We start from the raw sequence: 27,062 nt of genomic DNA, 5'->3' as shown, positions 1-27,062 counted from the left end.
TGGAAGTGCTTGCACAAAGGATAGTAACATCTCATCCTGTGTTCTTGGAATCTAGCATAAAGCATTGTGGTCTAAAGCCTCGTTATAAGATTGCTTTATATAATCAGGTCCATTTAATTTGTATTAAAATCAATTATATCAGTAGCAAGCTTTGGACCCAAGAAAAGTAGCTGCTGCCTTAGCAAAATTAAATAAAAAAAATACCTCTGATCCTCCATATCATATTCAGCTCTCGTTCTCAAACTGAACAGGACATGAGTAGGCCTGGTCCGCGTGCAGATATGGCTTTTTTGTTGTTGAAATTGACTCGCCTCCTGAGGTACCACCATGCACAGCACAGTCATTGGTTAGGCAGCACAAAGCGGTTTACATCTGCAAGAGCAGGGCAGGCCAGAGTTCATGACTGGGAATGCCTATCCATTGCAGTGTGTAATGCAGTGTACACTCAGAAAAAATATGTTAAGTAGAACCATACAGGGTTCTTCAGTTTTTCCCCATAGGGGAACCCTTCTATCTAGTACCCTCTATGTTTGGTTAATGAAAGAACCCCCTGTATATGGTTTTACCTAGAACCCTCTGTGAAGGGTTCAACCAACAACCATTTTATAATCTAAAGGTTCGTCCTACAACCATCTATGAAAGATTCTACAGAGGGAAGATTGAAAATTGAGAGACCTCAATCATTTAAACTGAAAAACTCATCTCAGTAACGGGTGGAATAAATCCAATTACTAACCAATTGGATTAGTTTAGAAAACTGTATGTTCTTTATCTTTGTGAAGCATAACATGAATCAACTGATCAATGTACAGTACATGCAAAAACACAGATATTACAGTAAAACAATCTATTCGGAAAATCTCCCTGAAAAAGAGCATGCTGGGAAATATTATATAATGTTCCATATAGAATCCTTCTTGCCTTCCAAATAATTATCCAATAACCTTTTCTTCCAAAAATGGTTCTTAGGATGTTAAAGGTTCTAGGTAGAACCCTTTGACTGATAAAGAACCGTTGTCTTCCAACAAGGGTTCTTCTGATCAAATTAGTTCTTGGTTGAACCTCATTCCTCAGTAAAGAACCCTTTTGGAACCCTTTTTTTCTAAGAGTGTACTTACTTGTGATCTGTATTTGAGATGTTTTCTTAGAACATGCCCTGAGTGGCAAAAAAGTGGCGTATAGTGGTCTTATGTTGGGCACCGATGAATAATAACAAACAAAGGAGATTTTTATGGCTTTCAAATATGACTTCACTGTATTTGTGAAAGGAGTGACTGGAAAAAAATTCATTTGTAATGTTCATCATAGTCTCTCATGGACAGACTATGTAACAAATATGGTTTCTGACACAATGACCCAAGATTTTATGTTCATTATAATCCTACTGTATTCACCACCACTCAAGTTTTACCAAAGAGCTGGAGAGGATTTGTTTGGCATATATTTAAGGGAACAAACTCAACACAGACAAAAGATCCAAATCATGTTCAACATTGAATGTAGTAGTTTGTCAAAAGGGAAGTTACTTTTCATAAACAGACTTTAGTACAAATGTATCCCTGTCTACATCTACATTCACCCCACATTGTTAGAACATGTCAATACGTACAGAGTTCGAATTATGGGGCTGGGGGGGGGGGTGGGCAAGGCACCTTCCTAACAAACTGAACACTGAATAAGAATGAGCACATTCTAAGACATATGTATACACTCTATAGTATGTGGCATATTGATTTTGGATTATAGTGCCACCAGATCAGAGACACATGTCTTAGTTAATATATTTTTTGCCCCCAAACCACATTTTCTCAGATGTTCTCAGTCTACCATGCACCTCCCATTGGTCCTCCTCAAAGTGGTTATGCCAGACTCAGCAGTAATGGAGGAGGATGTTTAGGAGGAGGTAGGGCACACAGGCTCTCCCTCAACCATGTACCACACCTCGTTGTGCCTATTCAGAATCTTCATTGGGCTGTAGGACACATACACAAAATATTAAAGTATGTTTGAAAAAGTATTTTGGTGGAATTGTGTTGGATGTTGGATATGAGTACATTGAAGGATTTGTGCTCTCACCTGTCATATCCCACAGCATAGTGGTAGTCTTTGTTGTAGGTGGCCTGGACGTTGTCTAGCTGCCTTTTCAGCAGCATAGAGTTTACACTGGATGTCAAAGACATCATCCATCCACCGTAGCTCCTCACGTACACTTTCATGTCTGGCGTCTCTGTAAAATACACCTGCACGGGGAAATCACAAAGACATCCACATTGTTAACCACGGTCTTTAAAAAAAAAAACATGACATACTTGACCTGGGTTCAAATGGTATTTGTGTTATTTTTAATATTTTAACTGCGCTCGGTTAAGCTTTTCTTGCACAATGGCACCAATAGAATAGTCCCAAAACGGCAAACCCCAACCACCTGGCACTCTAGAAAAGCTGCATAAGCTGTAGGGACTATTGGGTCTTACACTGCCATCAGTGGGTTGGGGAGGAGCCAACTGATAGTCAGACGGCAGGAGGAAGTTGAGGGTGAAGACAGACGACTGCCACAACCTCTTCTTCTCCTCAATTTTGACAGTCACCGGAGTTGTCATGTCAATGTTGACGCCTATAGGAAAAATGTGCATCCACACACACACAAATAGATCAATATGCACACACACACACACACACACACACACACACACACACACACACACACACACACCAGCCTCGTTGGATCCGGTGATGTATTTGAAGAGTCTCCGGAAGGCAGTGTAAGTGGCCTTGTCCATGAAGTAGCTTTCCTCGTCTGTCGACACCCATTTCACCGAGTCATAGTGGCGCACCTGTAACACAGACACAAACTTTACTCAGAGTCCTGTGTTGGAGAACGTGTTGAGTTACGGATGTTGGATGCAGGGGGAGCAACTTTGGTGTCATGGTCCAGTAGAAAGTGGTGGGAATCCTGGTTTCTGGGGCTTGGGGACTTGGGGACTTGTCAGGTGGATGGCACCTTGGTAGCAGGGAGGGGATTGGGGGAAGCTCCTGTTTTACGCATGCAGGTACAATTCGTCTGTTTTTAAAAATTTTTGGAAAATGATCATTATTATTATCATGTTGATAAACGATATTCTGATGAAAATGAAAATGTATTTTATCTGCAACCCTGACAGAAACGATCCCCCAAAAAATGTGGTCACAAATAACACCCCTGACTCCGTTTTATGTGCCATTAATTTGTGCTTTACAATGAACTCACCTCATAATCGTCATTCTTGCACACCAGATCATACAGCAGACATTCCCTTGACTCGGTGCAGAAGCTAGACTCAGAGGAGATCCTATAGGGATCAGTGGAAAACAAATCAATCATGGAGAAATTCAGAAAATATTGCACAACATCATTATTCAATATGAATATTCAAACATTCACTATGCGTGTGATTTCTGAAACGTGTGGTTACGATGTGAGGAAAGTAATAACAGATGTGCGTTATAACTTCCTTACCCAACTCTGGCTTCAGCAGTCAAGATGAGAAGCAAGCCAACCAACCCTACAAAATAAACCCTGAAGTACACACAAACAGTCAGTGTCATTATTAGAAGTTTAAACCGTCAGTGACCACACCACATGAAAAATCTATTATTCAGACATTAATGATTACTATTGCAATATATTGTAATACTTTAAGACAGTTTCCAAATGATGATACTACAACTTCCAATTTCTATAGAAATCATTCTCCCTTTAATAATTAACACCATCACAAGTCAAATGAAACATATCAAAGCAATGAGACTATCATTTCTACTTACATTGTGCTGAATGTGTGTCTTTTAGATCAGCTCAGTTCAGATGCATCCACTGGCCTGAGGGAAATGCTTGCAGAGAAACTATTTATACCAACTGAGGGTTATGAAAGAAATCCTGGACCCCTTCCCAAAACTTGTGAGACACACCCACTTCACTGCAGAATGGCCTGGGGGCCTCAACAAATATGTGCAATGGGATTATTTAACCAGCTGAAGAGAAAACCAGGTGGTTTATAAATGTGTGTGCCAAGTTAGATAATGCGAGACGATCAGTCTTGATGGGTCTTTGAAAAAGAGCATAGGATAATGAGAAAGAGGCTGTGACGAGATCCGTCACTTGTAGTAGACTGTTATATATTTCTTTTTGGAAAATAGAAAGTCTGTTTCGCAATAACAGCTTGGCTGCCACGTTTAGAGGAAGTAAATAGCACTTGGATGTATTCAGTTTGTTCACTGAGCACTTCTGGGTCGACTTTACCAATCACTAGTGAGGAATGGAGTAAGAAGCCTTGTTTATAACTGGTGCTAACATGGACCCTTTGTCCTGATATGGTATCTGACTCAATTACCCAAGATTTTATGTTCATTATAATCATACTGTATTCACCACCACTCGAGTTTGACCGAAGAGCTGGAGAGGATTTGTTTGGCATATACAGTTGAAGTCAGAAGTTTACATACACCTTAGCCAAATACATTTGCGCTCAGTTTTTCACAATTCCTGACATTTTAATCAGAGTAAAAATTCCCTGTCTTACGTCAGTTAGGATCACCACTTTATTTTAAGAACGTGAAATGTCAGAATAATAGTAGAGAGAATTATTTATTTCATCTTGTATTTCTTTCATCGCATTCCCAGTGGGGCAGAAGTTTACATACACTCAATTAGTACTTGGTTGCATTGCCTTTAAATTGTTTAATTTGGGTCAAACTTTTCGGGTAGCCTTCCACAAGCTTCCCACAATAAGTTGGATGAATTTTGGCCCATTCCTCCTGACAGAGCTGGTGTAACTGAGTCAGGTTTGTAGGCCTTCTTGCTCAAAGACGCTTTTTTCAGTTCTGCCCACAGATTTTCTATAGGACTGAGGTCAGGGCTTTGTGATAGCCACTCCAATACCTTGACTTTGTTGTCCTTAAGCCATTTTGCCAACAATTTGGAAGTATGCTTGGGGTCATTGTCCATTTGGAGGACCCATTTGCGACCAAGCTTTAACTTCCTGACTGATGTCTTGAGATGTTGCTTCAATATATCCACATAATTTTCCTGCCTCATGATGCCATCTATTTTGTGACATGCACCAGTCCATCCTGCAGCAATGCACCCCCGCAACATGATGTTGCCACCCCCGTGCTCCACGGATGGGATGATGTTCTTCGGCTTGCAAGCCTCCCCCTTTTTCCTCCAAACATAATGATGGTAATTATGGCCAAACAGTTCTATTTTTGTTTCATCAGACCAGAGGACATTTCTCCAAAAAGTACGATCTTTATCCCCATGTGCAGTTCAAAGCCGTAGTCTGGCTTTTTTATGGCGGTTTTGGAGCCGGCCTTTCAGGTTATGTCGATATAGGACTCGTTTTACTGTGGATATAGACACTGTTGTACCTGTTGCCTTCAGCATCTTCACAAGGTCCTTTGCTGTTGTTCTGGGATTGATTTGCACACTTCGAACCAAAGTATGTTCATCTCTAGGAGACAGAATGCGTCTCCTTTCTGAGTGATATGACGACGATATGTTTGTACAGATGAACGTGGTACCTTCAGCCATTTGGAAATTGCTCCCAAGGATGATCCAGACTTGTGGAGGTCTACAATTTTTTTTCTGAGGTCTTGGCTGATTTCTTTTGATTTTCACATGATGTCAAGCAAAGAGGCACTGAGTTTGAAGGTAGGCCTTGAAATACATCCATAGGTACACCTCCAATTGACTCAAATTATGTCAATTAGCCTATCAGAAGCTTCTAAAGCCATGACATTATTTTCTGGACTTTTCCAAGCTGTTTAAAGGCACAGTCAACTTAGTGTATGTAAACTTCTGACCCCCTGGAATTGTGATACAGTGAGTCAAGTGAAATAATCTGTCTGTAAACAATTGTTGGAAAAATGACTTGTTTCATGCACAAAGTAGATGTCCTAACCAACTTGCCAAAACTATAGTTTGTTAACAAGACATTTGTGGAGTGGTTGAAAAACTTGTTTTAATGACTCCAACCTAAGTGTATGTAAATTCCGACTTCAACTGTACAGTCGTGGCCAAAAGTTTTGAGCATGACACAAATATACATTTTCACAAATTCTGATGCCTCAGTTTGTATGATGGCAATTTGCATATAGTCCAGAATGTTATGAAGAGTGATCAGATGAATTGCAATTAATTGCAAAGTCTCTATTTGCCATGCAAATGACTGAATTCCAAAAAAACATTTCCACTGCATTTCAGCCCTGCCACAAAAGGACCAGCTGACATCACATCAGTGATTCTCTCGTTAACACAGGCGTGAGTGTTGATGAGGACAAGGCTGGAGATCACTCTGTCATGCTGATTGAGTTTGAATAACAGACTGGAAGCTTCAAAAGGAGGGTGGTGCTTGGAATCATTGTTCTTCATCTGTCAACCATGGTTACCCACAAGGAAACACGTGCCGTCAACATTGCTTTGCACAAAAAGGGCTTCACAGGCAAGGATATTGCTGCCAGTAAGATTGCACCTAAATCAACCATTTATAGGATCATCAAGAACTTCTAAGAGAGCGGTTCAATTGTTGTGAAGAAGGCTTAAGGGCTCCCAAGAAAGTCCAGCAAGCGCCAAGACCGTCTCCTAAAGTTGATTCAGCTCCTTTTCCAATGCCTTTTCCAGCATGATGGAGCACCTTGCCATAAGGCAAAAGTGATAACTAAGTGGCTCGGGGAACAAAACATCAATATTTTGGGTCCATGGCCAGGAAACTCCCCAGACCTTAATCCCATTGAGAACTTGTAGTCAATCCTCAAGAGGCGGGTGGACAAACAAAACCTACAAATTCTGACAAACTCCAAGCATTGATTTTGCAAGAAGTGGCTGCCATCAGTCAGGATGTGGCCCAGAAGTTACTTGACAGCATATCAGGGCAGATTGCAGAGGACTTGAAAAAGAAGGGTGAACACTGCAAATATTGACTCTTTGCATCAACTTCATGTAATTGTCAATAAAAGCCTTTGACACTTATGAAATGCTTGTAATTATACTTCAGTATTCCATGGTAATATCTGACAAAACTATCTAAAGACACTGAAGCAGCAAACTTTGTGGAAATTAATATTTGTGTCATTCTCAAACTTTTGGCCACGACTGTATTTAAGGAAACAAACTTAACACAGACAAAGTTTCAAATCATGTTCAACATTGGATGTAGTAGTTTATGAAAAGTAACTTCCCTTTTGACAAACAGACTTTAGTACAAATGTATATCTGTCTACATCTACATTCACCCCCACATTGTTAGAACATGTCAGTATGTACAGAGTTCTAATTATTGGTCTGGGGGGGTGGGCAAGGCACCTCCCTAACAAACTGAACCCTGAATAAGAATGAGCAAATTCTAAGACATGTACAGTAATACGTGGCATATTGATTTTGGATTATAGTGCCACCAGATCAGAGACACATGTCTTAGTTAATATCTTTGTTGCCCTCAAAACACATTTTCTCAGATGTTCTCAGTCTACCATGCACCTCCCATTGGATTTGTATTCGTGCTCTCACCTGTCATATCCCACAGCATAGTGGTAGTCTTTGTTGTAGGTGGCCTGGATGTTGTCTAGCTGCCTTTTCAGCAGCATGGAGTTATATTATTTTGTAAGAATGACTGTCAAATAATTAGCATACACGGAGGCACCAGCTAGTCACCAGCTAGTCTGGTCACAATGCGGACACATTGGACGGATAAGAGACACATTTTAATACAATTGGTAAGATCACGAAACTCACATGTCAGCGCAAGGTGTAAACAAGGATTCAGTGTACTCCTACTGAGGACCCTGTCAGTGGTGTTTCACCTATTAAAGTAAATATAAGTATGCTGCATTGGTATGATATTATTCTCTGATATTAAATCAATTAAAGACTTCATCAGTTTTCTTTATTATTTGTCTGGTCCAACCATCATCATCACCTCATTTTAACATGTTTATGTGTCATTACCTGTCAATGAGGGATGAATTGGTTAAAACCGTCTTTAATGTGAAATTATGATGTCATTATAATGTTGAGTGAAATATCAAATACACATTGGACGAACATTTCCTAATTCATATCAAACCATATTCCCCACCTATAAAAACAGACAAGACAGCACTTGCATGACCCTAAGAGTTCAACTTTGACCCCCACAAAGAGGAGAGTAGCCTAGAAAAAAATAACTCTGGGGTGTATCTCAATAGACTAAAATGTCTTCCTCTCCTCGTCTCCTTCCCTTCTCATGAGCTGATCTGAAGCTGAACACTGTAGATAAATACAAAATGGCATTTCTCACTGTGAATTTGATTTAATCTATTCCAGGTCTTTCACACCAGTGCAGGAAAAGAGATAAGAAAAAGGAAGCCACTGAATATCGAGATGGATGTGATCATGGAATGAACCCTGCCCTAGATAAAAAAAATAGATATAAAAAATCCCCCCATGCAAAGTCAGGTCAGTTTGCATTGGAGAGATGCCCAGTTGGGGTAATGCCATTGAGAGGGTTGTTGTTTAACCCCCTCAGGCCTTTCAGCTTTCACAGTTAGAATATTGTCAAAGGTCATGACCTTTAACAAACCTCTGACATCGCCTGTGATGTCAGCTGGTCACCACCTCAGGTGCTCAACGGGCGACGGCCTTCACTTGGTGACTTCAACCTCAGGCGAAGACAAACTCAAAATAACTCAAATGATCCCCTCTCTTATTCCTGTTCTGTGTGGAGCAAGCACATGTGCTTTAGGTCAACTTCTTAGCCAAAGCGTGTTACTTTAGCTTGATTCAATCAGGATCACGAAGTTGCATGCTGTGAAAGTTTCCATGGCATCATCACCAGACATGGGCAAAAATCACAAAATACAATGACAAAATACAAATACAAAATAAAAAATACAGTGGAGTGTAGTTTAACCCAGTGTAATTTAAATGAAAGTATACACAGAAGTAATTAAAATGCGTATTTTAAATACAGTGTATGTGTAACAGAAATACTGCCTGTCTCTGAGAGTATTTGAAGGAAACATCAGAGGTGTTTTTATTTCTCTCAGAGCACGAGACACCCTGTTCCAACACAAATCACTAGAGTACAGTTCACTGTGTGTGTACAGGCCTAACTGGTCTTGAATAGCTACCTTGGGCTCCATAGTCTAGCAGGGACAAGTCTAGCAGGGACAAAGACATTGCACCAAATAACGTTTGACCTTTCTAGTAGACTGTAGTAATAGTGCATGGGGGAGGTGGTTCACACATCCCGTGAGCATTGCTGCTTTGTTTCTATGTACTATCACAGGTCACATGATACCTGCTTTAACCATTCTTGGAGGGAATGGTGGGTGTCCCTTTGTTGTTGTTGTTCCAGAATCACACCAAGGTCAGATCCCTGTGATGAACTCAATTCTACAGAGGGACAATGGAGCAGTGCCTACACGCCCACTTAGAATACCCAGGATGCGTTCAGTACAACAGAATACAGTACAATGTTTAATTCAACTGAAACGGCACTTGAAGAGTTGAAGAACGTTGTGTTTATCGTGGCCTTGAGTGCGATTGAGTATGATGTACTACACAAGTTTTGCAATGTCAAATGATCATACCCATATAGATTATACAATCAAACTGGAGCAAACATACCTCAAAGACTGTTGAAGAATGGTGCACACTGTTTTGGGGAAACGTGTTGTTCAGTTCAAACTGTCACGCAAACACTTGAAGTGAACTAAACGTACCCCAGTACTATAACAATACTATAGGGATAGTATGTGTGACCAGGTTGAGACACCCACCGACTATTTATCTGTCGAAAACATCCTGTCACTATCTCACAATCTGTTAAGGTGGACTTGTGACAGCTAAACTCTGAAATATTTATTATGTACTTACGTGACAACGTGCTGTGCGACTGACACAAAGTACAAGATATGCACATCTCTTGATGTAAAGGGATGGACTCTACAAGGTGTGTCACGCCTACTCCCGCTCCCCCACTCCGGCGCTCGATGTCGCCGGTCTACCAACCACCGGTCCAGGCACCATCATTTCGTGCACCTGCTCCACATCATTAAGTACACCTGGACTTCATCATCACCTTGATTACTCTCCCTTTATTTATCCCTCAGTAGACTCAGTATTCAGGCAGTATTGGTTTTGTTTACCTTCAGTACGCTACTCCTGTTTTGATTATCTTCATGTTTCTTATTATTAATGCCACCTTCTTCACCTGCTTCCTGACTCCCTGCGTATACGTTATAGAATACTTCCTCTCAAGAATTGGAAGCAGCAGAAGTTAAGGATATCGCCCACATGGTCGATGGACAGGAACACCTACTCCGTCAACACCACGACCAGCTGACTCAACTGGGTACGGTAATGGATAAGGTCCTTCGCATTCTCCACCACCTCGACAACACTCGAGAGGATTAATCTCCTAATAGCGTGAGGATCCTCTACCACATGTCATCCCAGAGAGCCAGTCCCCAAGCCCATCCAGAAGTCCGCCTAGGTCAGCGATGCCCTATTGTCCCTCCCAGGGACTCCATCGGGTTCATGGCATGAGAGGTTCATGGCTCTGTTCAGAGCAGTCTTCAATCATCCACCTGAGGGCAGAGAGGGAGGAGAGCGATTACTCCAACTTCGGCAGGGTGCCCAGACCGCTGCGGAGTATGCCTTCACCTTCCGGACTGTGGCAGCCCCCAGCTCCGCACCTGATTCCGTTGAGGACTGCGCGAAGAGGTCCAGGCGGAGTTGGCGTGTCGGGACGACAACCTTTCCTTGGACGCGCTCATAGCGATGGCTCTCTTCAAGAGCGCCAGCACCCCCCTCATCTCTCGCCTTCCTCCTTTGGCTATCCTGAAACAGAGCCTGAACCCATGGAGATAGGGGTCACACACCTCCCCGTGGCAGAGTGGTGTCGTTGGAGACAGAGTGGTGTCATTGGTGGCAGAGTGGTGTCGTTGGAGACAGCTGGGGCTCTGTTCCTATTTTGGTCAGGAGGGGCACTAGCTTCAGCGGTGTCTGGTGCACTCCAACCCGGTGTCCAATAGGGCAGAGGGGCAGCCCTGTGATCATCCGTCTCCCAGGGTAGGTGTGAGTAGTCCATTATCATCACTTTCTATCCAAACCTTTTCTGGTTTCCATTTCACTGGCTGGGAGGATGCCCTTGCCTCCTCTCTGAACATCACCTCATACCCGCTCACCTTTCCTTTTCTGGTCCAAGCACTGGATACTCGACCATTGGGATCCGGCACAATAACGCACATCACAACACCACTCACCCTCACAGTGGAACCCGCGCATCAAGAAAGCCTTTTCTTCCTCATCATCAATGCACCCATACACAAAGTCGTCCTCGGCCACCCGTGGGTCCAACGTCATGACCCTACCATCTCATAGTCGAGGATGAAAATCACCGTCTGGGCACCGAATGCCGAGGACCTGCTTTCCTTTACCCTGTGGTTCCACGTCGGTTGAGAGTCCTGTGGTTGCCCTCCAGCCCAATATCTCAGAGGTATACACGGATCTCCGGGAGGTTTTCTCCAAGACCCGTGCCACCTGTCTCCCTCCTTATTGCCCCTGGGACTGTGCCATCGACCTGTTGCAGGCTTTGCACCTCCACACAGCCGCATCTACCCTCTGTCGGTGGTTGAAACCAAGTCTATGGAGGAGTACATCCAGGAGGCTCTCCAACAGGGTTTCATCAGCACGTCCACCTCCCATGCGTCGGGCAGGCTTCTTTTTCGTGGCCAAGAAGGATGGAGGTCTACGCCCGCGCATTGATTACAGAGGCCTCAATTCCATCACCACCAAGTACCGCTAACCTCTCCTGATGCCAGGTGCGATCAAACAGCTCCGCGGACCTGAGGAGTGCCTACAATCTGATCCGCATCCGGGAGGGGGACGAATGGAAAACAGCATTCAGCATGATGTCTGGACACTACGAGATTTTGGTGATGTCTTATGGATTAGCCAATGCTCCGTCGGTGTTCCAGACATTCGTTAACGAGGTGTCCGGGACATGCTCGGGCGGCAGGTGGTTGTGTATATCGATGACATCCTGGTCTACTCGGCCACCTTGGAGGATCACATCGCCCACGTCAGAGTGGTCCTGGAACGCCTCCTGGAGAATCACTTGTACGTGAAAGTGGAGAAGTGCCAGTTTCATCAGGTCGCTGTCTCCTTCTTCGGATACCAGATCAGTCCACAGGGAGTGATGATGGAGGAGAGGACGGTCAATGCAGTCAGGTCTTGGCCAGTACCAACCACCATAAAAGGGTTCTTGGGGTTTGCCATCTTTTACCCCTGCTTCATTAGGACCTTCAGCTCCATAGCCTGTCCTCTCACCTCAAGGGTGGTCACCGTGAGTTGTAGTTTAGTCCTGGAGCCGATGAGCCCTTCCATATACTGAAGGGGCATTTCACCTCCGCCCCTTTGCTGAAACACTCAGTTCCTACGTTGCCTTTTGTGGTGGAGGTGGACGCTTCAGAAGTGGGCGTGGGGGCCATTCTGTCCCAACGTCAAGGTAACCCACAGAAATTGTATCCATGTACTCAAAAAAAAATGTCTCCTTTAGAGAGGAACTATGACGTCGGTGACCGGGAGCTTTTGGTGGTGAAGTTGGTATTAGAGGAGTAGAGTCACTGGCTGGAGGGCGCCAAGGACTGATTTCTCATCCTCCCCGGCCATCGAAACCTGGAGTACATACGGACAGCGAGGCGGCTGAACCCGCGCCAAGCAAGGTGGGCCCTTTTCTACACAAGATTTGACTTCACCTTGTCATATCGCCCAGGTTCAAAGAACATTAAAGCCGATGCCCTGTCCCATCTCTACGATTTGGGAGAGGTTCCTGTCCTGAGTGCGCCCATCATTCAGCCCTCCTGAGTCATTGCCCCCATGCTTTGGGACGTAGATGTGGACATTCACCAGGCACCGGAGAGGGAACCCACGCCTACTACCTGGCCTCCAGAGCGCACCTACGTTCCCACAGGGATAAGGGATCGGCTGTTGACCTGAGCACACATCTCTCATCGCTGGACACCCAGGTATCACCCGCACTATTCAATCTCCGGAAAGTACGGGTGGCCCACCTTGGTGCAGGACGTTGCTCGTTATGTAAACTCCTGCTCCATATGTGCCCAAACTAAATCTCCCCTGCACGCTCCAGTATGGAATCTCCTTTATCTTCCCGTGCCTAAGTGGCCTTGGTCTCATCTGTCCATTGATTTAGTTCATTGATCTCCCCTCTTCTGATGGTTTCACTACTATTATGGTTGTTGTGGAAAGATTCTCTAAATCCTGCCATTTTATCCCTCTCTCTGGTCTCCCTACCGCTATCCAGGTCTCTGAGGCACTGTTCTAGCAGGTCTTTCGGCACTATGGCCTTCCGGAGGACATCGTCTCTGACCGTGGCCCCCAATTCACATCACGGGTATGGAGAACCTTCATGGAGAAGCTGAGAGTCACGGTCAGCCTCACTCACGTCACTGCCAGGACTGGCAGGGGGAGCGGGCACGGTTCCTTCCCTGGGCGGAGTACGCCTAGAATTCACTGCGTCACTCCTCCACCGGGCTGACCCCCTTCCAGTGTGTCCTAGGCTATCATCCAGCCCTAGCTCCGTGGACCCTGAGCCAGACTGAAGCTCCTGCGGTGGATGAGTGGTTCAGGCGCACAGAGGAGGTTTGGAACGATGCCCACATGACGCTCCAGAGCGCCATCCACCATCAGAAGGAGCAGGCGGACCGCAACCGCAGTGAGGCTCTCGGTTTCCAACCTGGTGATCTCGTTTGGCTCTCCACCAGGAACCTCCTGGGTACTGTCACACCTTCAAATCACGGTTTTCAAAAGTATTTTGTTACAAAATACATTAGAGTGTAGTTCAGCCCAGTGTAATACAAAATACACAGAAGTAATTCAATTCTATATTTCAAATACATGTAGCAGAAATACTGCCCATCTGGTCATAGCTCAATAACCCAATTAAGTGCCCCAATTGCTGGGCCAAAAATAAACCAACAAGTCTTCTGTCCATCAAGGAACACACCACATCACAGCCCGAGACTAATGTTAACTGTCATGTGTTCTGCGGTCTACCCTGTTTCCTTGGCTTGCTCTGGGATGAAGGAAGGGAGGTAGTTGCCTTATCTCTTTCCGAATACCCCTCTTTTTCTCTCCCATGGTTACATGATCACTGTTTATTTTCTTACTGGGTGAATACCTTTTGTTAGGAACTCAAATGGAGGACCATAGAGTGTTAGGCACCTTGACATACTGAACCAAAGAAGAGTATTGAGAAAAATGAGTACAAACTATGTACAGTCATAAGAAACATACAGTATCTCTGACAACAAAATGGAACTTTATTCCACTGCGTGTTCAGTACCAAGACTCATAGGAGTTCCAAAAAATGTTTTGTCTGTCTCTACCTAAATAGTAGACATATGAAATAGCATAAAGAGTCTTTAAACAGGAGCTCTGCATCATCCTGAACACATCCTGTTCTACTCTCAGATAGATGGTGAACGTAACCTAACAAGGTCAATCAGGAGGGAGTATCATGATGACCATGGACAACACTGTTGGTCTGAGGTGTGTTCTCAACCCCAGAGAGCTGACCAGCTCCCTCTGTAACATGTCGTAACCTTGACGATGCACCTTGACCAGTAATGCCAGGTTCTGAAGACATATAGGCCTGTGATTGGTTGGCTTAGGGTAGAGCAGCCTTTAATTGGTTCGCTTGGGGTATATAGGCCTGTGATAGGTTGGCTTGGGGTAGAGTAGCCTGCTGTGGCAGTGGCACTACTTGGGGTATGTTTATGTGGAATGGAGCGTTACCTTGAAGCAAACCATCAGCCTGGGGTTGGACGATGACTGGGGGTGTATTGGCTTGGGGTTCAAACAGGTGCCATTAATACAGGTAACGAGTGGAGGACAGAGGAGCCTCTTAAAGAAGAAGTTACAGGTCTGTGAGAGCCAGAAATCTTGCTTGTTTGTAGGTGACCAAATACTTATTTTCCACCATAATTTGCAAATAAATTCATTAAAAATCCTACAATATGATTTTCTTGATTTTTTTTCTTCTCATTTTGTCTGTCATAGTTGAACTGTACCTATGATGAAAATGACAGGCCTCCTCATCTTTTTAAGTGGGAGAACTTGCACAATTGGTGGCTGACTAAATACTTTTTTGCCCCACTGTATGTAGCTTTAGAAAAAAAGATCAATGAAATAAATTACTTGTTAACATCGGATGACATACATATATTAGCCATCTCTGAAACGCAGATAATTCATTTGATGATGCAGCAGTGGAAATACAAGGATATAACACCCACAGAAGAGATGTGAATGCTTGTGGGGTTGCTGTATTTGTTCAGAGCCATATTCATTTAAAGCTTAGAGAGGACGTCATGTCTAATGTTGTGGAAGTGTTGTGGTTGCATGTTCACCTGCCTCATCAAAATCCTCTTCTTTGGGGTGCTGATATAGGCTACCAAGTGTCAACAGTCAGTATCTGGATAATATGTGTGCAATGCTTGATCATGTTTGTGATGCTGACAGAGAGGTCTATTTTCTGGGTGACCTGAACATAGACTGGTTTTCATCAAGCTGTCCATTCAAGCGGAAGCTTCTTACTGTAACCAGTGCCTGTAATCTGGCTCGGGTTATCAATCAACCTACCAGAGTGTTCACAAATAGTGCAGGAACTACTGTACATCATCCAAATGTATTGATTAAAAGGTTACCAATGTTGCAGAACTTTGTTCTAAAGCTGTATCCGTACCCATTGGATGTAGTGACCATAATATAGTGGCTATATCCAGGAAAGCTAAAGTTCCAAAGGCTGGGCCTAAAACAGTGTACAGCCGTGGCCAAAAGTTTTGAGAATGACATGAATATTAATTTCCACAAAGACTGCTGCCTCAGTGTATTTAGATATTTTTGTCAGATGTTACTATGGAGTACTGAAGTATAATTACAAGCATTTCATAAGTGTCAAAGGCTTTTATTGACAATTAAATGAAGTTGATGTAAAGAGTCAATATTTGCAGAGTTGACCCTTCTTTTTCAAGACATCTGCAATCCACCCTGGCATGCTGTCAATTAACTTCTGGCCCACATCCTGACTGATGGCAGCCCATTCTTGCATAATCAATGCTTGTAGTTTGTCAGAATTTGTGGGTTTTGTTTGTCCACCAGCCTTTTGAGGATGGACCACAAGTTCTCAATGGGATTAAGGTCTGGGGAGTTTCCTGGCCATGGACCCAAAATATTGATGTTTTGTTCCCTGAGCCACTTAGTTATCACTTTTGCCTTATGGCAAGGTGCTCCATCATGCTGGAAAAGGGCATTGTTTGTCACCAAACTGTTCCTGGATGGTTGGGAGAAGTTGCTCTCGTAGGATGTGTTGGTACCATTCTTTATTCATGGCTGTGTTCTTAGGCAAAATTGTGAGTGAGCCCACTCCCTTGGCTGAGAAGCAACCCCACACATGAATGGTCTCAGGATGCTTTACTGTTGGCATGACACAGGACTGATGGTAGCGCTCACCTTGTCTCCTCCGGACAAGCTTTTTTCCGGATGCCCCAAACAATCGGAAAGGGGATCCATCAGAGAAAATTACTTTACCCCAGTCTTCAGCAGTCCAATCCTTGCACCTTTTGCAGAATATCAGTCTGTTCCTGATGTTTTTCCTGGAGAGAAGTGGCTTCTTTGCTGCCCTTCTTGACACCAGGCCATCCTCCAAAAGTCTTTGCCTCACTGTGAGTGCAGATGCACCCACACCTGCCTCAGCAGGCAGCAAGCTCTGTACTGGTGGTGCCCCAATCCCACAGCTAAATCAACTTTAGGAGACGGTGCTGGCGCTTGCTGGACTTTCTTGGGTGCCCTGAAGTCTTCTTCACAACAATTGAACCGCTTTCCTTGAAGTTCTTGATGATCCGATAAATGGGTGATTTAGGTGCAATCTTACTGGCAGCAATATCCTTGCCTGTGAAGCCCTTTTGTGCAAAGCAATGATGGCGGCACGTGTTTCCTTGCAGGTAACAATGGTTGACAGAGGAAGAACAATGATTCTAAGCACCACCCTCATTTGGAAGCTTCCAGTCTATTATTCGAACTCAATCAGCATGACAGAGTGATCTCCAGGCTTGTCCTCGTCAACACTCACACCTGTTTTAACGAGAGAATCACTGACATGACGTCAGCTGGTCCTTTTGTGGCAGGGCTGAAATGCAGTGGAAATGTTTTTTGGGGATTCAGTTCATTTGCATGGCAAAAGAGGACTTTGCAATTCATCTGATCACTCTTCATAACATTCTGGAGTATATGCAAATTGCCATCATACAAACTGAGGCAGCGGACTTTGTGAAAATTAATATTTGTGTCATTCTCAAAAGTTTTGGCCACGACTGTAGTCTCATCTGACACATTCCACACCACATTCACTGAGCCTCTCTATCCAGGGTTTGAGCTTCCGGATGGCACGTCAGTCTCTCTGTGTCAGGTAAAATAACATCATGAAGGAACCACGATTCAGGGAAGTCACACTCCTGTTTAAACACAACTTGATGACATAATGGGACATGTTTTAATCATAACAACCCCCCCCCCCCCCCCCCCCCCCGCCCCACACCACTTGAGTAAACAGATTAGTATTCATGAATATACAGTGTACAGAACATTAGGATGACATAGACTGACCAGGTAAAAGCTATGATCCCTTATTGATTTCACTTGTTAAATCCATTTCATATCACTGTAGATGAAGGGGGAGGAGACAGGTTAAAGAAGGATTTTTACGCCTTGAGATATGGATTGTGTATGTGTGCCATTGAGGGTGAATGGTCATGACAAAATATTGAAGTGCCTTTGAACAGGGTATGGTAGTCGGTGCCAGGCGCACAGGTTTGAGTGTGTCAAGAACTGCAACGCTGCTGGGTTTTTCATATAACTCCAGCCAAGTTGTTTAGGTTTAACTGAGTACTTAGTCTTTCCAAACAGGTTGTGGATCAGATGGGAATGGTACCAGATGATAAATGATTAATATTCTGGAGGTGCCTGCCTACTGGTACATTGCTTTCACCTGTCCAGTTCTCTCATGTTAGTTGAGATGAAGGAAAGTAGACCCCCAGGAGTGGTTGGATGTCCTGAGATGTCTTTGAGTTGTTACCGTTTAGTTCTGCATGCTTGATGTTGCTGGGAAGACGTCATAAGGCTGTCATTTCCACACTAACAAAGTTGAGTGGTTTCCAGACCGTCTGTGGCAACTGCAGCACCAGAGTCGTCCCACCTCAGCTTTGGTTGTAGGAGACGACATGTCAATCATTTGAGGGTGGAGAGAGGGAGGTAAAGACGGAGTGAGGGAGGGAGGGGTAAAGGAGGAAGGAAGAAACACAGCCCGGGACTGAAATGTCATGTGTTCTGCAGTCTTCCCTGATTCCCTCACTTGCTCTCCAGTGTGGGCGCAGGACAAAGTGATGGAGGTGCCTTCTCTTTTTGTATCCCTCCCCCCCGTCTGTATCATGCCTCTGAGAAAATGATCAAGCAGGTTAAGAAAAAGGTTCAGAACACTTCTATACTAAATGAATGGCCTGTGCTCAAGTTGACCTCGTGGAATGTGTGCATTAACGAACAATGACAGGATTATAACTGTTTGAACACTTTTTTTGAAAATACATTTTATTTCGGAACTCAACAGGAGGTCCATAGAGGCTTAGGCACCTTGAACAAAAAAAGATTACTGAGAAAAGGGAGCATACATTATTTACAGTCATCGACAAGAGAAACATATCTCTGATAACAAAATGGACCTGCATGTACAGTACAAAGATTCCTAGAGTTACATTTACTGCACAGAACTTTACTCAATGTTTTTAGTCCATCTCTACCTGGATGGTAGACATTTGAAATAGCATAAAGAGTCTTTAAACAGGAGCTCTGCGTCCACCTGAACACATCCTGTCCTACTCTCAGATAGATGGTGAACGTAACCTAACAAGGTCAGGAGGGAGCATCATGATGACCATGGACAACACTGTTGGTCTGAGGTGTGCTCTTAACCCCAGAGAGGTGTTCAACAGCATTAACCAGTCTTTCCAGGTTGTTGTTGATGGATGATAGCAAGGGCTGCAGCACTCTCTCCATGCTGCTCCTCATACTGACCAGCTCCCTCTGTAACATGTTGTAACCTTGGCGATGCACCTGGACCAGTGCTGCCAGGTCCTGAGGAGGTAGCTGGACCTGCATGTGTGGTTGGACCTCAATCAAAGGAATGTGGACCGTAGGTTGGTTCACTTGGGGTATGTTCGTCTGAGGCTGCACAGTGGACTGGGGCATATAGGCCTGTGATTGGTTTGCTTGGGGTATATAGGCCTGTGATTGGTTGGCTTGGGCTAGAGTAGCCTTTGATTGGTTCGCTTGGGGTATATAGGCCTGTGATATGTTGGCTTGGGGTAGAGTAGTCTGCTGTGGCAGTGGCACTACTTGGGGTATGTTTACGTGGAATGGAGCATAACCTTGAAGCAAACCATCAGCCTGGGGTTGAACAGTGACCGGGTGTGTATTGGTTTGGGGTTGAAGGGTGCCCTGAGACTGAGGGATGTGGACAGTTCCAGTCACTTGGGGTGTGCTGACCTGGGTACCAGTTTCAAGGTTCAATCTGACTACGTTCACCCGGGGTTGGAGGTTGGTTTGGGGTAAAGTGGGCCTGGGTGAAGTGGCAGGCGTGTGTGTCTGGGGTGGAGGGACTCTGCTTGCCTCAGACGATGCTGCAGCGTCCAGAGTCTGTTGACCATCAACCAGGTGGTTAGTCGAGGGACTGTCCAGCTCCACCCCAATGCATTGGGAACCAACTTCATTCTGAAACGCTAGGGAAGAAAAAAATATAGAAAAATAAGCTATATTTAGTGTTCCTTACATACTGTTTTACCACATGACATCACGTAGTAGGCACACACACATTACAAAGCTAACAAAAACTAATGTTTAAAAAAAATTCAACCATAAAATTTACCTTGTAATGCAATGGGTCCTTCTCCATCCACAAACTCAAATTTATAACGTTTTGTTCGGACTGAGAGGAAAGGCTCCTCCTCTTCTGTTGGATGGTGAAGTTTTGCTTCTGTCTGCCTGTTCACTCGCTTCCTCTTTGACCCAGGACCCTTCTTGATATAACAGGGTTGTCTGCGCATCAGGTCATTGTATCGCTTCTTGCACTGCATCCCGGTTCTGAGGTATCCAAACGAAGAAGCGCTCACCTTTGCTGCGATATCTTCCCATGCGGCCTGTGCAACACGGGTGTAGCCAGGGCCAGGTCGTCGAGCTTGCACTTCACGCACGAGTATTTTGAGCTCTTCCTCATTGAAACGCTTCTTTCGTTGCCTCTCCATATGAAGCATCTCGATCTCTGGCCTCCCATCTCTCTTATCGTTATCGGAATCCATATTTTCTCAGGGAAAGCCATAAACGAAGCGCAAACGCTAAAAATGACGGAAAGACACAATAGTGTTCTGAATGTTTACATAGCCTAGGCTACTCATCTCAAGGCTGCAACGTATTAAAAACACAATTACAAAATGGGTGTTTGTTCAGTTACAAAACAGCAACGGTTATTACGGTTACGGAAAACACTAATAAGGACTGGACACCGTTCAGGCGTTCCAAAACAATCTGGGCTACCATTCGCAGGACCACAAAATACAATACGCTTGCGCAGTTGATACCGGCCGTGCGCAGTATATTGCCCTCCCTTTGTTGGGGAAAATGTGCCCAAAATAAACGCTTCTTCAAAACAGTAACAATCACCACAATATTGAATGATTAGATTCTTGAAATTCTTGACATTAGACCTATAGATAACTCGTAATAGATAGGTGATAGGTTACATTTATGATACTGTGGTTCACAGCATATTTATTCCCCCAAAAACATTTAGAAACAGATTGAAAGATTTCATCATTAAATCATGGTCTGCACATTGCCTTCCAAAACCATAAGCAATTCTCTACAGATTTACAAACTTTACCCCACACACATACACTTCTCCTTCTGAAAAGTGAAAGCAAAGTCTCCCTTTGAGGGGTCTACTGTCTAGTAGGCTAAATAGTTGTAGGTTTTTATAGGCTACAGTAAAACCAGTCAATGCATTTGGAAAACGCTAGTGTGAATACAGCAGGTTTGATTGAATTATATAGACTACATTTTACCACTCTTATGAAAGCATTCTAATAAATACATGCAACAATGAACACACCATACATTCGATAGCATACCCTAGTTCATATTTTTTGGTTAATGATTTTTTATATTTTTTACTTGAAATACTTGTAGGACATTGTATTGTTAAAACAGAAGTAAACAGTCGTCAACATTGCAAGAAACCAGCAAACATCACAAAGGATGTACTCCTGTGGAATCGGTGTATGACGGTCCATTCAGTCTGTGTTGGAGAGGCATTGTGATGGGAGTGACAGTCTGTAGTGGTGACTCCCTAGGATCGGACAGCCTTTCAACAGCACTAGCAAGTCTCTCCAGACTGTGGCTGATGGAGGACAACACAGGATGCAGCATTTCCTCCATACTGTTTTTAGTGTCCATGATCTCCTTGTGTAGCATGGCATAGCCCGCCTGGTGCACCTGGCAGAGGACTGTGAAATCCTGGGAAGCGGGCTGGACGTGGATGAGGGGCTGGAAGTTTATCAGCGGGATGTGAGCTCTGAGGAGCTGTCCCTGACCCAGTCCCTGAGATTGGTTCATCTGCGGTGAGCTGACCTGAGGGGCTTGGAATGAAGAGGCCTGGGTTGGATCAGGTTGGGGAACATGTTGTGGTGTTCCAGCCTGGGATGGACCAGCCGTCTCTGCTTTGATATCAAGGCCATCTCCAATTTGATGCTCTGGAATAGAAAAATCTTACCATGATGTATCATTTTATCCCCCAATCACATAGCTCACCCATTTACACTCAACCAGCATGGTGCAATCTCAAATCAACACATATTTAAATAAAGTAGTTTGCTTGCACACTACTTTATAAATGTGGAAAATGCAGCCAACATAGTAAGTAATCAACAAATATCTACACATGATTTCCCTATGTATAGCCTGCAATTCCTAGTATAGAAATTGGTAGGCCTAATTTGCCTAAATGTAATCATAGATGTACTCTACCTGCATGCTCAATTTTAATTGAGGAAGTAGAGTTGTTGTCTGTAAGGTTAGAGACGGGTTTTGGCAATCTGTTTTCAAATATTCTTATTCCTTGTCTCCGTTTAAGATCATTAATTCGCTTCCTGCACTGGTTGGCTGTTTTCTGAAGCCCAACGGTAGTGGAGCTCACTCGCTCTGCTACTTGCTCCCAGGCTGACCGAGCATTGGAAACTCTGAACGGTTTTGTCGGTGTACCATAAATAGAAAACCGCCGTGCATGGACTTCACGCAATAATATTCTTGTTTGCTCCCGCGTAAAACGACTTCGAGTCGCCGCCGTCAACATTTTGGAGCCTGCACACGGTTTCATAACATAAACACAGAAATTCCGAATGCGCTTCTCGCAGGAGAGGGGTGTTTTTGCGTTGCGAAAGTGATACATAGTAATGACGTATTTTTGTAGGCACTAAAACCGCGCCATGGACTAAGCCTATGGAAAAAATTAATGGTGTTTTTGTAGGATTTTTGGAAAACGCCAAAAATAAGGTATGTGGTAAACCCAGGTTTAGGAGATCTTATGTTTTGTTCCATGAGATAATATTTTTTATGTTAGAAAAAAGCATACCAAGGTCATGTTAACTGACTGCTAAAATCTACTAAACCTGTGTTAATCTCAGACCTCATTTTCGGTGATTATTCCTAAACACTATTCTTTCCTTTTGCGTTTAGGGATAGCTGAATGACTAATTTCCGGGTTGTAAGACTACAAACTGGCGAGCTCTATTGACACGCAGATGCAAGGAGTAGTGCCTTTACGCACATACGTCACTTCAGGAGTGTCAATTGTGGGATGTATTTCATAAAGCCCGATTTCCTTATACGTTTCAAATGTTTTGCTTCGCGATCAAAGTCCACTTTTGTCCCTTGTGTTTGCTATGCAGTCTGTATTTGCAATTTCAAAACTAACTTTATGTATTTATTCACACAGTAAATTCAGTATATAAATGCAATAAAGTTTTTTTTTAAAAACCAACAGCCTGAAAATGGACCCTCATCTGCTGGTGAGATTCTGTCTCGTGGTCTAGTAGAAACCCAACAACCTAAGAAAATATGACTACCTGGGTGAGACTTTTACTTATGGTCAGAAGTAAAGCTGGAGCTTCTACATTCTTGCATTTGGGATTTTCTCGTTCTGTGTTTCTCTCTCTCTCTATCTCTGTATTTCTTCTCTAGATTAGAGAATAATATAACCCTTAATACCAACTCTTCTAAATGTGAGGATAACGTCCAAAACAGGCCACACCCAAAAACCAGAGAACTAAGGAGACAGCCTGTGGGAACAGCACAATCCAGTCACCATGGCTACCCACCTCCCTCCATTTTTGGGATTTTTTTTTCCTGACTATGTTTGAAGATTTATTCTGTCTGGGATTCTGAGTAAACAATAGTCAGGGGTGTTGACTGAATTGTGTTGCTGTCTACAGGCAATGGAAAGAATCAGACATGGAGGTGTAGTCAGTTGCATAAAGGTTGACTGTATAGAACATAGTGATGACTAGGCTGTGGGCCGCACTGACAGGAGTGAGATCATAGTGTCTTGTTTTGTTGTTCCCTGTGGTAAGCTTGTCTTGTTTTCTCTGAAACAACAGCAGACCAGAGCATATAATCAATGTAGTAGAACAGTCCTGTTTTTCCACAGTTCTATATTTTTTGAACATAGAAAGGTACTTTTTTTCACATCAAGGTTTTGGCATTGGTAGCTTTCCTCGAGAAAAGTATTTTGGAGAAATGAATAGATAAAATTAAATGTACATACATTCTTTTAAATTATCCCGACCAGTACTGATTCTGTAAAATGCCATTATTTATGTTTTGTTCATTTTTTTTCTCATGACTTGTAGCTCACATTTGTGTAACTTCTGTATTTTCCCATAAGCTTTTCAGAAACCCAAAATATTGCCTGATCAAAAGTGTAGTTTAGTATATGACCTCCATGCGAGCAGAATCCGTCCCTAACCCTCTTGACTGAGGTCACACACACACATACACACACACACACACACACACACACACACACACACACACACACACACACACACACACACGTATGACTGTCTATAAATGTCCCCCCCTCCTGACCTTCAGATGGCCCACAGGATCTGATCCAGGATCAGATTGGCTTTCTATCCCCCAATGGTTAAGGTTACAGGATTGGGGATGGGGAGAGGGGACCATGGACGCTCAGGAGCTAGGTCTGCCTGGAGGTTCACAAGACCAGAGGGACATCCATCTTAGGATGAATCAGCACATCTTCTTTCTCTTGTCTGTCTTCTGTTGGAGTGGAGACTCTGCCCCCACCTTCTTCCTCTCTCTCTCTGCACTTCAGATCAGATGTTTGTCTCTGTTCACCTTTCAGAACACACACACACACTAAGGCAAGGTGAGGTCAGCGTGATTGTCAGGTAGCTAGCACGTTCCACTTTGGTGTGTGATGATCAAACAACTTCCAGTCTGCACAGCACATCCACGGTTTGGTCACGCTGTCGCAGGGTGTTTACAGCAATTAGGAGAAAAATACAACGGAGGGAAATGATGGGGTGAGGGCGTGTGTCGACACACACTGAGTACCTACCTCTTACTGTGGTAGACTGTCTGGGGGAAATCTCCTACCAGAATAGACATAAAGGGGCTTACAGTATGGCCTCATAAACAGATGTTTTTTAGGGGTGATACTGAGCAATATGATATGGACAGAGGAGACTGACAACTGTGGAATAAGTAGAGACACAGGAGACACTGAGATGTTATGGGGGTGACACTGAGAGGGACGTTACACAGGAGACACTGAGAGAGACCTTACGCAGGATACACTAATGGGAGACACGTAATGAGAGGGACTGAGATAGGTGTTATGGGGGTGACACAGAGAGACGGTAATGGTAGAGACACTTAAGACACATGTTATGGGGGTGACACAGAGAGATGGTAATGGTAGAGACACTAAGACACATGTTATGGGGGTGACACAGAGAGACGGTAATGGTAGAGACACTAAGACACATGTTATGGGGGTGACACAGAGAGACGGTAATGGTAGAGACACTAAGACACATGTTATGGGGGTGACACAGAGAGACGGTAATGGTAGAGACACTAAGACACATGTTATAGGGGTGACACAGAGAGACGGTAATGGTAGAGACACTAAGACACATGTTATGGGGGTGACACAGAGAGATGGTAATGGTAGAGACACTAAGACACATGTTATGGGGGTGACACAGAGAGACGGTAATGGTAGAGACACTAAGACACATGTTATAGGGGTGACACAGAGAGACGGTAATGGTAGAGACACTGAGACATGTTATGGGGGTGACACAGAGAGATGGTAATGGTAGAGACACTAAGACACATGTTATTGGGGTGACAGAGAGACGGTAATGGTAGAGACACTAAGACATGTTATGGGGTTGACAAAGTTATAGGAGGAGTAATAGACCATATGTTATGGGGATGACAGAGATGGTATGGCAGAAACACCGTAATCCAAAGTAAACTCTTTGCAGTGAATAGAAGACGTATCAATGTACCCCATTGTCATAGCCATAATATGATTGCTTTAGTTGGACCTGTTTCACAAAGAGAAGGCCTCTTGAGGAGAAATACTGGGTGTAGTAGAACAGTTTTCATAGGAGGAACCAATGCAATCTGCCGAGTGGGGTTCGGCACTGACACACAGTGTGTTTTCTGTGGGCTTATTTAGGTTTTCCTTTTAATATGGTGAGCTAGGGGTGTGGTACTGGCACAGACAGCTGACTGGAATAGGGTTTTCTCCTGTCTGCTGATATGAGCTCTCCAGCTATGATACCCAGTGTGATATAATATGTAGCCTGAACCCATGTTGTTTACAGGTCTTTTTACAGTTATTCCTGCTCTTTCCTTAGATGTTTATAGTTCAGGTACGTAGCTAGATACTTAAGGTAGCTCTCGATACGACAAGCGCATATTACAGTCGCAGTAAGTGAAACGTTTCGTAGATATAAAAGCAGAGAGAGCGTCTTAACCCAAAAAAACGGTGAATACCTTTCTATCTCGCAATGTTGCAAATTGTCAAAGAGACATATCACTGTTTTGTGGAAAACACATCTCTGACTTTGTGTAAACAAAAAAGGCACAGTGATAGTTACATTGGTTTTCCCTTTATTGGTGTTGCTTTTATCTCTGTGTATCCAGAACATTCCACCAGTCTCTAGCAGTGTGTGTTTTTTTCCAAGTCACATAATGAGTGTGAGGTGTGTTTATATACAACAGCAGTGCCACACACACACACACACTCCCTAAAGATTGGAAAACTGCCGCGGTCATCCCCCTCTTCAAAGGGGGAAACATTCTAGCGGAAAACTTGAACATTAAGGAGAGCCGCACACTCTAAGAGCTCAGATGTAAAAATGTAATGTCCAACATTTCGACAGGCAAGCTGTCTTCATCAGGGTATAATTACAAACACTGCAGGGTCACTCATTTATATAGTACCAGTACCTCGCCTAAATAGGTGTGCGTTTCTTTGGGAGTGCCACAGGGTTAAATTCTCGGGTTGACTCTTTTCTCTGTATAGATCAATGATGTCGCTCTTGCTTCTGGTGATTCTATGACCCACCTCTACGCAGACGACACCATTCTGTATACTTCTGGCCCTTCTTTGGATACTTGTGTTAACAAACCTCCAGACGAGCTTCAATGCCATACAACACTCCTTCTGTGGCCTCCAACTGCTCTTAAATGCTAGTAAAACTATGCATGCTCTTCAACCGATCGCTGCCGCACCCGCCCGCCGACTAGCATCACTACTCTGAACGGTTCTGACTTAGAATATGTGGACAACTACAAAGGACAACTACAAATACCTTGGTGT

The 27,062-nt window shown here is 43.8% G+C and overlaps 2 protein-coding genes across 2 annotated transcripts; both read right to left on the bottom strand.

Moving 5' to 3' along the window:
- Positions 1–1,233: 1,233 nt before the first annotated feature.
- Positions 1,234–3,860, bottom strand: LOC100305204 (heme binding protein 2). Its single transcript, NM_001165108.1, is given in 7 exon segments — positions 1,234–1,972; positions 2,077–2,240; positions 2,475–2,614; positions 2,714–2,834; positions 3,248–3,329; positions 3,497–3,556; positions 3,805–3,860. Coding segments are annotated over 7 exon segments (648 nt in total). The 5' UTR covers positions 3,807–3,860; the 3' UTR covers positions 1,234–1,893.
- Positions 3,861–18,673: 14,813 nt separating this feature from the next.
- Positions 18,674–22,579, bottom strand: LOC110537972. Its single transcript, XM_021624461.2, has 3 exons — positions 22,169–22,579; positions 20,016–21,894; positions 18,674–19,869 (listed from the first exon to the last, which is right to left on the bottom strand). The coding sequence occupies exons 2-3, from the start codon at positions 20,443–20,445 to the stop codon at positions 19,004–19,006; spliced, it is 1,296 nt and encodes a 431-aa protein (XP_021480136.2). The 5' UTR covers positions 20,446–21,894; positions 22,169–22,579; the 3' UTR covers positions 18,674–19,003.
- Between the last annotated feature and the right edge of the window lie 4,483 nt (positions 22,580–27,062).

This window comes from Oncorhynchus mykiss, chromosome 12 (genome assembly GCF_013265735.2).
Source record: "Oncorhynchus mykiss isolate Arlee chromosome 12, USDA_OmykA_1.1, whole genome shotgun sequence".
Lineage (NCBI taxonomy): Eukaryota > Metazoa > Chordata > Actinopteri > Salmoniformes > Salmonidae > Oncorhynchus > Oncorhynchus mykiss.
Note: the sequence above shows the minus strand (reverse complement) of the source record. Positions and strands in the feature narration are given on the sequence as shown.